The 12,896-nt window shown below is 40.3% G+C and overlaps 1 protein-coding gene across 6 annotated transcripts in view; it reads left to right on the forward strand.

Moving 5' to 3' along the window:
• MEGF10 (multiple EGF like domains 10) overlaps positions 1–12,896 on the forward strand; it is a 164,467-nt gene that overhangs the window by 73,189 nt on the left and 78,382 nt on the right. For all 6 annotated transcript variants that reach the window (XM_073878610.1, XM_025860821.2, XM_073878612.1 and 3 more), the window contains one exon: positions 7,420–7,512. In XM_073878610.1, coding sequence (XP_073734711.1) covers positions 7,420–7,512 — 93 coding nt within the window. The remainder of the gene's footprint in view (positions 1–7,419; positions 7,513–12,896) is intronic.

Below are 12,896 nucleotides of genomic sequence, written 5' to 3' on the forward strand. Positions count from 1 at the left end.
TGGAGCACTGGGTGTTATGCACAAACAATGAATCATGGAACACTACATCAAAAACTAATGATGTAATGTATGGTGATTAACATAACAATAAAAATTATTAAAAAAATAAAATAAAATAAAATTTCAGTGTCTGCTTGTCCATTGCTAGTATATAGAAATGTATTTTTTGTATATTGGTTTTTTTATCTGCAACTTTGTAAAACTCTTACTATTTTTAGTAGCTTTTTTGTAGATTCCATCAAATATTCTATATACATAGATGTATTTATGTAATCAATAAATAAAGGCAGATTTACCTCTCTCTTCCCAGTCTGGATATCTTTTATTTCTTTTATTATTGTGTTATTATACTTGCTAGAGTCTCTAGTGTAATGCTGAATAGAAATTGTAAGAGCAGGCTTCCTTGTCTTCTTAATCTTGTGGATGTGTGTGGGGGGTAGAACATTCATTCTTTTACTATTATTTTACTGTATTAGTGGTAGGTTTTTCATATTTGCCTTTTATCAGGTTGAGAAGGCACCTTTTTTGTTCCCAGTTCACAGAAAATTTTTATCAGAAATGGATAGTGGATTTTGCCAAATGCTTTCTCAGCTTTTTTTGAGATAATCATTTTCTGCTCTTATTTTATTTTTTTTAATTGAGGAACTGACTCGCTTGACAGATCTCCCAAAAGGGCAGTTTTAGTTAGGGATCATGTTTGGCTACAATAAACAGGTACTTGAAAAACAGAAACATGTACAGGGGTTTATTGTCGTTATGTAACGAGAAGTCTGGAAGTGGTTGATTCGTGGCATGCATTCATCCATATAAGGAATCTGGAGCAAAGGGTTCCATGATTCTCTGGGCCCTTCCTTCAAAGTCATGATAGTATTTGCAGACTCAACCATTTTGTCAACACACCAGACATCAGAACGGAGAAAGAGAACGGGAATGACTCTAATTAAGTCTGTCCCCTATACTGTCTTCCACCTGGACGCTTCAATCCAGAAAGAGGGCTGGGAAATGTAGTTGATTACTGGTCACATTATCGTCCCTGGTGAAAGTGGGATGGAAGGAAGAATAGACATTAGGTATACAACTTGAGATGTTTGCCAAAGACACTACTAGTAGGCACTCTTTGTCCTTGTCCTTAAGAGCCATGAAAGCGGGAGCCTGGCTGGCTCAGTTGGTTAAGCAACTGCCTTCGGCTCAGGTCATGATCCTGGAGCCCCGGGATCGAGTCCCGCATCGGGCTCCCTGCTCAGCAGGGAGTCTGCTTCTCCCTCTGACTCCCCCCTCTCGTGCTTTCTCTCTATCTCATTCTCTCTCTCAAGTAAATAAATAAAATCTTTAAAAAAAAAAAAAGGAGCCATGAAACCTCTATTAGGAATGTAGGGAAAAGGAATTTGAGATAAATATTTTTTTAATGACGTTTAATAAAAGCAGATTTCTAGGCTCCGCATGTTCTCTCACCTTCCATGACTGATCGGCCATCTCTGCAGGTCATCTATGGACCACTGGTGGCTGGTGGGGGGCAAGAGCCCTGACCCCAAATGGTGGGTTTTGCAACTTTGGGAATGGGATGGAAGGAGAAAGGAGTATGAAACTCAGCTGTTGGCCACTCTTTCCTGCAACTCTATTACAAACGTGTCCACTTCCCCCGTTCAGATGTTCTTTTCATGAGAACCTCCTCGATCTCACTTCAGTTGCAATTAACTGCTCTTTCCTGCAGCCCTCGCAGTATTTTTTGACAGCTTTATTGAGATATAATTCTCATACCTTACAATTCATCCCTTGAAAGTATACAATTTAGTGGTTCTTAGTATGTTCACAGAGTTGTGCAACTATCACACAATCAATTTCTGTTCTAAAGATTTTATTTATTTGAGAGAGAGAATGAGATAGAGAGAAAGCACGAGAGGGGGGAGTTTTTATCCCCTCAGAAAAACCCTGTAACCATTAACCACATCCACACCTAGTCCTTCCAAGTCCTAGATGACTGATGCACTGTCTGTCTTTATAGATTCACCTTTTGGACATTTCATGGGAATGGAATTGTTGAATATGCTCTCACAGTATTTTGTTCATACCCCTGCATTCTGCTCTGGGTCCGTTGAATTTGAGGAGCTTGTATTTGACTTTCTGTGAAGAGGGAGAATTCCTGGTCTGCTGTCTCTGTATCCACAGCAGTGCCTAACAGTGTGTCTGCTAACATCAGTAAACATTACGTTGAAGGAAAGAGAATTCCCTTCCCCTTTCGAAAGAAACACAGTGGGGTAAGGTGCAGTGTAATATAGGTATAGGAAAACAAGATTATTCCTGTCTGCACCTGAACACTGTAATAGCAATTAGAATTTTGTAATGACTATATAGTTGGCCCCAAACAAAAGTATGGTGTGGATACAGTTTATCTTAGAAGTCAACTCTCTGCTTTCTCTCTCTTCCTCGTTTGAATCGTCTAACTTATGACTCCTAGCCATCTAGTTCACCTACCCTAGTATGGGACCCAGCGTCACCTCTACCATCCTTTTCACCCTGCCCCCCACCTCTCTTAAAACCCATCGTAAGTTTTGGCCTACTGCGAGTCAGGTACTAGAGTTTAATCCTACGTTTGCCTCTAACACCAGCTATGAGTGTTGGGAAAACCATCCCAGGTACCTACCCTCGGTTTCCTTGTCTGAAAAAAATGTGGCAATTATGTTCAGTAAAGGCACCTTTAACTCTAAAAATAGATATTCCTCTATAGCAACTCAGCATAAAGGGTGAAAACAAGATTTGTGACCTATGCTATTCATTTATAATATCAGAATAAAAGGAATTTCTGGGGAAAGATGGGTTAGCAGGAAGGTTTGTATTTCTTCTGGATAGTTATTTTCAAGAGATACTTGGATCATGGAAACATTTTTCAAATTAAGTGAATTGATTAAAGTATGTCCATTAGAATAACAGTAAGTACTGTATTAGGAGATATAATTGGTTTATAAAGGAATCTTTAGTCTGCCCACTCTCTTTTTTTTTTTTTCCATACCCTAGGTGTAAATCCAAAGTGAAATGTATGTGGCAGAAGAGAAAACTATTGAGTATAGTTAGTGGCTCTTGGTATTAAAGCCAAGTATTTACAAGTGAACGGAATGAGGTCCATGACACTGGTAAATGGGATTTAAATGGATTTAGGAACTAAGGCTGAAATAGGATCCTAATTAGAGAAGATCCTAGGGTCATCATGTCAGTCTTCACCTGTCTGTCGGGCAGACAGACTGTCCACAGCTTTCACTTCAAAGATGTGGCATGTTCTTCTCATCAGTGTCTCTTGCCTGCCAGTTCTTGAGGTGGAAGATGCCTTGGCTGCCCCTCACAAGTCATGAGTCTGCACCAGTGCATTTAGTGGGGCGCAGAGATCCAGCTTACAGCTGGTCTCTAAAAAAGACAACTAAAACCTCAGACAATGAAAAGTGATGATTTTCTTAAAGGGAGGTGTGAAAAATAAATCATTGAATAGATCATCTTTGCTAGCATTTTCCTGATTGTAATTGCCCTTCTAAAAAAAGAAGAAAGGACCTGAATAGGGAATAAAATGACTGTTTTCCATTGTTGCAAGAGCCACACTTATGGTGGGTCTTTTGTACCTATTCTTTTTTTTTTTTTTTTTGGTACCTATTCTTGAAATCTAAGGGGGACCTCTGTTCCTTTTCTCTTTCTAGTTCACTTTGGGATTTTCTACAGGACAAATCGATGTCTTTATCTTACTTTGGTTTCTCACGTGGAGTTTGTTAGTTATGGAAGCTTGGTTTCCAGAGTAGGTGGCATCTGAAGCTAAATGAGGAAAGATGAGACTAGGGTAGGGATCGAGCTCCGCTGATGTCCTTGGGGGAGGGTCTGTGTTTGTCCATACATATGCCATAGTGAATGTTCCTGCCATTTGGCAAATTGGGACGTTTGAGGACACAGAGTTTTATAGCTTACTCTCTTTTCTTCTGTTGTCTCCCTTTGCTCCTGCTGGGCTAGCTGTTACTGTGTGAAGTTTCTTGCTAGATGTGGGGGTCCAAGCTAGTGGGTTAAGGAAGGACATGGAACACACATGGCACTGTGTGACAGAGTCTAATGCTGTGGGAAGATCCTGCACTATGGCTATAGAATTTGTGTTCTTTCCATTTGGAATCTATGCCCAACAATATTTCCCATTACTTAGTTAATTACTTGACTTGAGGCTTCAATGCTCAGAGGTGATTCCATTGGCTTTAGCTTTAATTAAGAAAAAAAAAATCATTAGGAATGCAGAGTCCCCCTTCCAGTTTCTCATTAATTTACAGATGAATTTGTTTGCTGCTAACTATCTATTGACAGTTTGCTCCAGACTTTAGCCAAATGTTAGTTCGAGGCTTCTATAAAAGTGACCTGGATTTTTCATTTACCATCGCAGGATTTTTGTTTTATCTATTCTAACTGACTGGACTTCTTGGTGTTCATTTCATAAAACACCAAGTTTGTCCCATCAGGAATCAAACATGAGAGCATTCGTATGATTACTCAGCGATCTCAAAAATTTGAAATTTGAGGCGATGGGTGACACATTTTTTTCTTCAACTGCCATAGCCAATTTCTGTGTTTTCTTTTCTTTTTTTTTTTTTTAAAGATTTTATTTATTTTTGACAGAGAGAGTGTACAAGCAGGGGGAGGGGCAGAGCCAGAGGGAGAAGCAGGCTTCCTGCTCAACAGGGAGCCCGATGTGGGACTCGATCCCAGGACCCCGGGATCATGACCTGAGCCTAAGGCAGACGCTTAACCATCTGAGCCACCCAGGTGCCCTGTGTTTTCTTTTAAATGCACAATACCAGACAACGCTTCTTTCATAGTAGAGGTGCCTAGTATCGGATCTTTAAAACTTCTCGAGACTTGCAAACGGAGTTTTAAATAGTTTTAGTATCTTAAATGAGGAGAAATTGGTAAATTTGGGTCTGAAGACTGATGTTTGCAATTATGTTGCGAACAGAGATGTCAAGGGAGACAAAGCACTTTCATATTTACATATTACGGTGGGCTCCAGTGTTCCCGGTAAGGTGGGAGTGTCCTGGGGTGCACGTGCTACCATAGCACATAGTGTGATCCAGAATATGCCCACGGCACGGTTAGACCTGAGCTTTATGTGGCATTTAATTGACCCTTCCATACTCCAATTATGGTAGTTTGCTGGCTTGTATATGCATAGCTACACGTTATTTTTTAATTTTTATTTTTTTAAAGATTTTATTTATTTATTTGACAGAGAGAGAGATAGCGAGAGCAGGAACACAAGCAGGGGGCGTGGGAGAGGGAGAAGCAGGCTTCCCGCCGAGCAGGGATCCCAATGTGGGACTCGATCCCAGGATCCTGGGATCATGACCTGAGCCGAAGGCAGACGCTTAACAACTGAGCCACCCAGGCGCCCCACATAGCTACACTTTAAAGAACAGTACGGAGCTATGACCTTACAAAGGAGTGGCACATCTACAATATCAAACATGGGCATGGAAATGGGAAGGGACAGTGGACCCTGAGGTTGGCATCTATTGACTTAACCTGGCAGCATGTGTGTTCATATGTTACAAGCTGATCTTACTTTTACTTACAATCCAATATATGATTGTCTGAATCAAGTATTGGGGAGTTGCTAAGCATCTCCTTGGAATGCTAGTGTCAATATCTCTACTCTGGCCCAAGGTCCCAAGTTCCCTTGGCCTGGCATCCTTCCCCAGTGGCCTGGGGGCTAAATAATTATTCTGGTGAAGGAAATGAGCCTTTAGTTCCTTAAGTTTATGGTCACTGTATTCCCTTGTGATATCCTCTACCTGATTGTTTGTTATAATAATTCTGTACATTTCATTAGAGTATTCCCAGTTAATTCTCAGAATAAAGTCCTAACAACACCTTAGTTTGGTTTTCAAAGTCTGTATCTTTCCAAAGCTTTTGCTCCTGACATTGCACCCAAGCAGATCTTCTCATTTCCATTTGACTTCTTTCTACCCCTTCCTTTTGCTTTCTTTTCATCTAAAATGACTTCTCCTTATCTCCGTATGTCTAAATTTTTTTGATAAATACCTTAGAAGTGGTTGTTTTTGGTCCAGAAAATATATAATATATAAAATACACACACACACACACATATATATATATATACACATGTAAATATATATACTATATATGTATATATATCATGGTATATACACTATATATACAGTATATATGCACAATATAAATTATCACACAACACTGCTTAAATCACATAAAATAATATTTAATGACGTGGAAAGATTTTTACCATTATATTGAGTGGAAAGGAAGATTGAAAAATATTATGATCCTTTTTTTTTCCTTGAGGAGAGAAAAATATAGGGAAAATTTCCTGAAAGGATCTACATAAACACAAATGTTATGAGTTGATGGAACCAGAGATAGGTTTATTTTGCTTTTTGGTATTTCACATGTAGACAGTAAATCTGTTTTACTTTTGTAATAAGATATGCATTAATAAAACTTATCTGTAAAGCATAGGATAGCTTATCCCATCCTTACATAAAATTTTAGAATATCTGAACCCCCAACTATGCCATGTGGTTCTCACAATTACTCATATTTCAAGGTACTTTAAAGAATGTTTAATCAAAGTGAGTGGCGCTGACGTTGAAGGCAATGTTAACATTTAGCATGGTATATATTTGATGTTCCTTTCTATGGGGCCATGGGCCTTTGCTTTAGAAATCCTCAGACGACCCATCCACTCATGTTTGCAATGATAACCCTGACTTCCACGGAGTGGGTCACACCTGAGGTATTCACTAATGAAAGAGGAACCGGGATTGACTACTTCCTAAAGACCTGGATGACAGTTTTTGAATATTTTTGTCAATAGAAAAAGAGCGCCTGTTTCTGCTGTGTAATAGTTGTGAATGACATGTGCCCAAAGAAATTTGACTTTTGTTTCCAGTGAAGGTATCGTGTGAGGGGAACACCCCTCCCTCTACTCTGCCATTTCAGAGTCCTCATATCTTGCTTTGGGTTTGGTTTGGTCCCTGTATCCACACATGCTCTTCCTGAAACAAAGAGTTCAGGTAGTCATTGACAATTGACTCTTGGGTAGTCATTGATCTTTTTTTTTTTTTTTTTTAAATGTGGGCTGGGCAGTTTTCCTTGAAACTTCTTTCCTAATTTGGCATGAAGTAGAATTAAATAGTAGAAATGAAGGAATTTATTTGGAGATCTCAAAATAAGAAGGGGAATTGTTCGGTCACACAGCAGAGCATAAGAGGGCCAAGGAATGGACTGAAGGAAATTATCAAGCATGCATGTTGTTTTTAAGTGATACTTGACACTGGGATGTGAAACAGCTGTGTTGTTGGTTTGTTGTTTGTTTTTTTTTTTTTCTTGTGCCAACTTTCCTTATTTGATTGATTTTCTCTCTGACAGCCCACTGTGCTGATAAATGTGTCCACGGTCGCTGCATTGCTCCAAACACCTGTCAGTGTGAGCCTGGCTGGGGTGGGATCAACTGCTCCAGTGGTAAGTTTCCACCTGCTCTTGTCTGTCTCGGCGTGTTTTTGCTGTATGGGCTCCCTTGTCTGCAGATTATCCTGAACCCCTGGTTTCCCTCTTGCTCTCTATACAGAATATGGTGTGGATTCCCAGTCCAGCTCAGGAATACAGTTTGTTTTAAATCAGTATATGTGTTATATACAGAACTGTTGTTAATTGAGGATAAAGAAAAGTACTTGGAAAGAAGGAGATTTCAATAATCTGATGCTGATACCTCTGTAGATATGAATATGATTTCCAGAGTAGGGTCCAGGATTCAGGTTCTTTAGTTCAGTAAAGCAGTTTTCTGGTTTCATAACTATTCTATCCTAACTGCTGTGTTTACAGGTTGATTTATCTCACATTCTTCCTTGGTGATTAAAATGTATCACCTGTTGGCTTTAAGTCAGAAGTAAAATTGATATTTTCAATGCTTAATATATTTATTTACCTTTGAATTCTGAGATGCAAGTAATGAGTACTCATTCAGAAAACATGGGGGATAAATATTGGTAATAACTGAAAATTTATGAACATTTTGGTATTAAGTCAAATTGTAATATGGTATATAATTTGTCCCCATTGTGTTAGAATTTATATAATTCTAACATAATGATATTTTGGGCTGTAAACAGCTTGCACTTAAAACCTCGTATTCTTTATTAAGAGGATTAAGCAGTGGAATGTCATGTAATACAGTTGCTTTTCTAAATTTCACAGTTAAAACTTTCAGTTTTCTGGCTAACTTGTTGCTGCACGTGTAACTGTGGATACTTCCTGCTTCTTTGTACTGCTTTTTTGCTTTGAAAAATGTGAGGGGGAGTCCAAGTGCAACTGAATTCTAATGCATGAAATTTTACATTGAGAGAAAGGAAATCATAGTTTTAAAAATCAGCAGGATCTCATGACAACACAAATTCGTCCTCATTTCTGCTGCACAATTCTCTGCAACTAGTCCAAAGGGATTTCAAGCCGACTAGATAAACCGGTCTTAAGAATTCTTTCTTGCTTGTATTTGGAATTGGGGAGATTACTGTGTATCTTGTAAAAACTGCTTGTTTTAGGCTTGTGATCTCTTGGCTGTCCCTGAAACAGCATCTCCAGGGGTAGTCCTTGTGCTGCCTGTGCACAGAACATTCTGTGTGAAAGAGCCTTTTTATTGTGTCTTTAACAAGGAGTGTGTGTGTGTGTGTGTGTGTGTGTGTGTGTGTGTGTGTTTCTGCCCCTGAAAAGCTTCCAATTCCAATGGATAACTGTCTTGCAGGGTTTTGTTTTGCTTCTGCTGGAGATCAGGAGGAGAGTGGGCATTTTGTTCACATGCCGCAGAGGCAAAATGTTTGGGATGTGGGATTTGGCTCACAGCCATTTTTCTTGCCCACTGACCTCAAATGCAATGTTGTTTTCATTAACTTTTCCAGCTTAAAAATCAGTTGTGCCTACACATTTTGCAGAAAGATAACATTATTCTATCAAGTAGCAGGAATGAAATGAGTGGATGTATTCTTCGTTTGAAAAGTGAGGTTTGTTCCTAATTCCAGGGCAAGTATGCTGTGGGATAGAATAGTTGCAGCCGTATTCAGAGTTAGTGTCCTAAGGAGCCCACAGCCTGCCTCCAGCTGAGAGATCAGACTGATGAGTGTTTGTGTGAAGAAAACAAAAGGCTACATGAGTTTCAGGCTCTCCAGAACTGATTCAGGCCTTCTAGAAAACAAACTGTTGCTTTATTTTGGAGTTTAGGCTTTCTAGAAAATAACTTGTTGCTTGCTTTTGGAGTTTACTGATTTTTGAATGAAGCCTCTAGAATTCTGAGGACACGTATTCTTTCCATCCTAGAATATGATATTGATGCAATCTTTAGTCTCTTCTTTACAACTTCTGTTTTGGCTCTATAATGACCAAAAGCATAAATAAACACTGGTACATAGCTGATGTCTTTAAAGATGCTCTGAGAAAAACATTTCTGACCCTTTGTTTAAACACCTGAGCAAATGCTGTTCTGAGCTGGAGCACTGGGTGTGGTTTACCTGGGCTTTGTCTGCAGCAGTTCCTCCAATATCACTTGTTAGAAAGTGTGTCATTTAATTATTCTAAGCCAAGTAATTCTTGAAACAAAATGCAGGTTTGAGTAATCTACTAGGTAGCACAGTTTAAATGACCTCATTTTGGGGGCCTGGGTGGCTCAGTCCATTAAGCATCTGACTCTTGATTTCGGCTCAGGTCATGATCTCGGGTCTTGGGATCCAGCTGGGCATCAGACTCTACGCTCAGTGGGGAGTCTGCCTGAGATTCTCTCTCTCTCTCTCTCTCTCTCTCTCTCTCTCCCTCTGCCCCTTCCCCCACTCATGTGCACTCTCTCTCTCTCAAATAAATAAATCTTTAAAAAAAATAAACGACCTCATTTCCAAGGATTCTATTTCCCTGTTCCCTCCCTCTCTGGTTATGGTTATGAATACATTGGATGATGTTTGTTAGGTCCATAGAATGATTGCCTTGATAATCAGACTAGATGCTTGCATCAGTCAGGGTCCCATCAGGAGACAGAAACCACAATAAATTTTTTTAAGGCAAACCTTTTATTTTGGGACCATTTTAGATTTACAGAAGAGTTGCAAGGATAGCAGAGAGTTACCATGTACCTGCAACCAGTTTTCCCCTTGTTAACATCTTACCATTAGTTTGTCAAATTGAGAAACTGACCATTAGTACATTACTATTAATTAAACTTCAGACTTTGGATTTCATTGTTTTTTCTATTAATGTCCTTTATCTGTTCCAGGATCCAATCCAGGGCACCATATTGCATTTCATTCTCATGTCTGCCCGGTCTCCTATGGTCTATGACAATTGCCATCTTTGGCTTTTCCTAACCTTGACAATCTTGAAGAGTGCTGGCCAAGTATCCTGTGGACTGTCCCCTGGTCTATGTTTATCTAGTGTTTTTTTCTCATGATTAGACTAGGGTTATGGGTTTTGAAAAGAATACCCCAGAGCTGAAATACCCTGCTCATCACATCATATCAGGGGTATCATAAGGTTCATGTGACATCGCTGATGATGTCATCACTTGGTTAAACTTCATCATTTGCTGATGCATAGTGTACACCATGTTTCTCCACATAAAGTTACTATTTTCCCTTTTCCTAGTCTTTGGAAATGAGTCTAAGTCTAGGCTACCCTCAAGGGTGAAGGGCAGGGATTACGTTCATGTCTTTGAGGGGGAGTCCCTATATATGTTCTTTGGAATTCTTCTGTCAGGAAGATTTGTCTTTCTCCCACTTATTCAACCTTTGTGTCAATATGGACTCTAGATATTTATATGGAGTTTTGGTTTATAAGCCAATATTATGTGATTTTGTTGTTCAAATTGTTCCTGCTTTGGAGATTGGGAGTTATTTCAGGTCACTCCCATGTCCTTTTGATGTGCCCCTCTCCTTTTTTTGTCTGTTTGGTTTTTGTTTTGTTTGTTGAGCACTTCCTTCCTTACTGGTACTATAGGATACTCCAAGGCCATGTTGTATTTTTCTGCCTCAGCCCTCGACTGCCATTGGAATATGGCATTTGGAAAGGAGAATCTTGTCAGATATGCTCATTGCTTCTGGGACACAGAGTAACTTGGACAGGAAAAGTTGATGAACAATTATTAACTGTACCGGGGACTGGAGTAATGAAGACTTGGTTAGTAGAATTCGTAGCACTTGGAAGAATAGACGAAGAGCAGATTTAAGGAGCAGGCTACTTCTAGGGCTGAGACAGGATGCCCAAAAGGAATCCCCACTGGGGCTGTGATCCAGACTTCATTAGAGAAGGCACACCACAGCTCACTGAACGGTGAGAGGCTGCATAGTACTATTCTAACAGAACTTGATGGACATCTGCCCTCTGAAACTTGCTAGAAATTTGCCCTATAGGGTGTTTGGGAAATCTCTTCATGGAGAAGTGTCTGATTAGAAGTACTGTGCTACAGAAAAGCCCCAGAGGGTTGCCGGGGGAAGCTGCTGGCTGATGGGTGCTGCTAGGCACTGCTGTTCTGCTTTCCTGGTGCTGAGAAGCTTTCCATGCTACAAGAGCCTGGAGCTGGGATGGAGAAGCTGGTTCTGTTGCAGGAACTAGGCACCATGCAAGATGGAGGTGCTCCGTAGCCGGGTGCTGGAGAGGCCCCTCCCTCTGTGCTTGCAGGGCAGGAAGCTGAGGCTGGAGAAGCCACCTGCCCTGCAGCAGTCACTTGGGCTGGCACTGGAACCATGGAAAACCTTGCTGCAACTTTGTTGTCTGTTGACCTTTATTTCTGGGCATGGAAGTACTTCTTAGAAACCCACAGAGGCTCTTGGCTTTCAGACATAGTTCTCCTTTTTCCTGTTGTGTAGTAGCAGCCCAGTTTCTGCCTGATAATCAGGACCATTCACTCCAGCCAGAAGAGTAACTCCTTTTATTTACATTAAGAACCTAAAATGAGCAGATGGCAATAAATCGTTAACCGTCACACACAGCTATCTCTCTGTTTGTTTGTTTTTCTTCTTTCCTAATATACATGGGAGAAAAATGGACTAACAGGTCCCTTCATGTGTACAGGGTTACAAAGGCTCCCCTTGGAGATTTGATCTGACTGTTTGCCTTGTCCATGGAGGGAGGGATTCCTGTGTTTGATATACAGTCAGTCTTCCTGGGTCTCAATGTATTCTCTGTATAAAAAAAACAGGTGTGTGTCAGAGGACTGTACAAAGTTTGTTCCCCTGGAGTGAAATCATGATTTATTTCTCTAAACTCAGACATATTGCTTCTTTTTAAATTTGATTAAATGATTTTTTTAAAAACACACACTCATATTTTACTTTTATTGGCAGCCTAATGCATACCCTAGCCTATATGCCATTAATCTAGCCTACCTCCATCTCTCTCTTCCCTTCTCTTCCCTGCTCTCTCTCTTCCTCCCCCCATCAATCTCTCTGTCCCTCCATCAATCCCCTATTCCTCTTCCTCCTTCAGGGGATGATAAACCACTCGTGGAAGGCAGGAGCTTTGTGTTATTAATCTCGTTAGCCTCCATTGTGGCTGGCATATGGTTGGAGCAGAATAAATGCTTGCTCCATTTAATTAGACTGAATGAGCTGTATGATTCCGTGAAGGTCATTCACATGTTCATGGTGTGAACTTTCACTGAGTAATGACTGGATGCCAGGAACTGTATTGGATGCTGGCAATAAGGAAATGTGTAAGGAGCCGTGGCTGGCCTCACAGAACTCACAGCTTGGAGACAGGTAGACAGAAGTACAAATGTCTCATCCTGAGGAAGAGAACAGTCTCGGCAGAAGAGGTGGTTGGAGAAAGCCAAAAATGGAGCTGGGCATGGGAGTGAGAATTGGATATAGCAGGAG

This window comes from Callorhinus ursinus, unplaced genomic scaffold (genome assembly GCF_003265705.2).
Source record: "Callorhinus ursinus isolate GAN/ISIS: 27379988/994484 unplaced genomic scaffold, GSC_fseal_2.0 scaffold30, whole genome shotgun sequence".
NCBI lineage: Eukaryota > Metazoa > Chordata > Mammalia > Carnivora > Otariidae > Callorhinus > Callorhinus ursinus.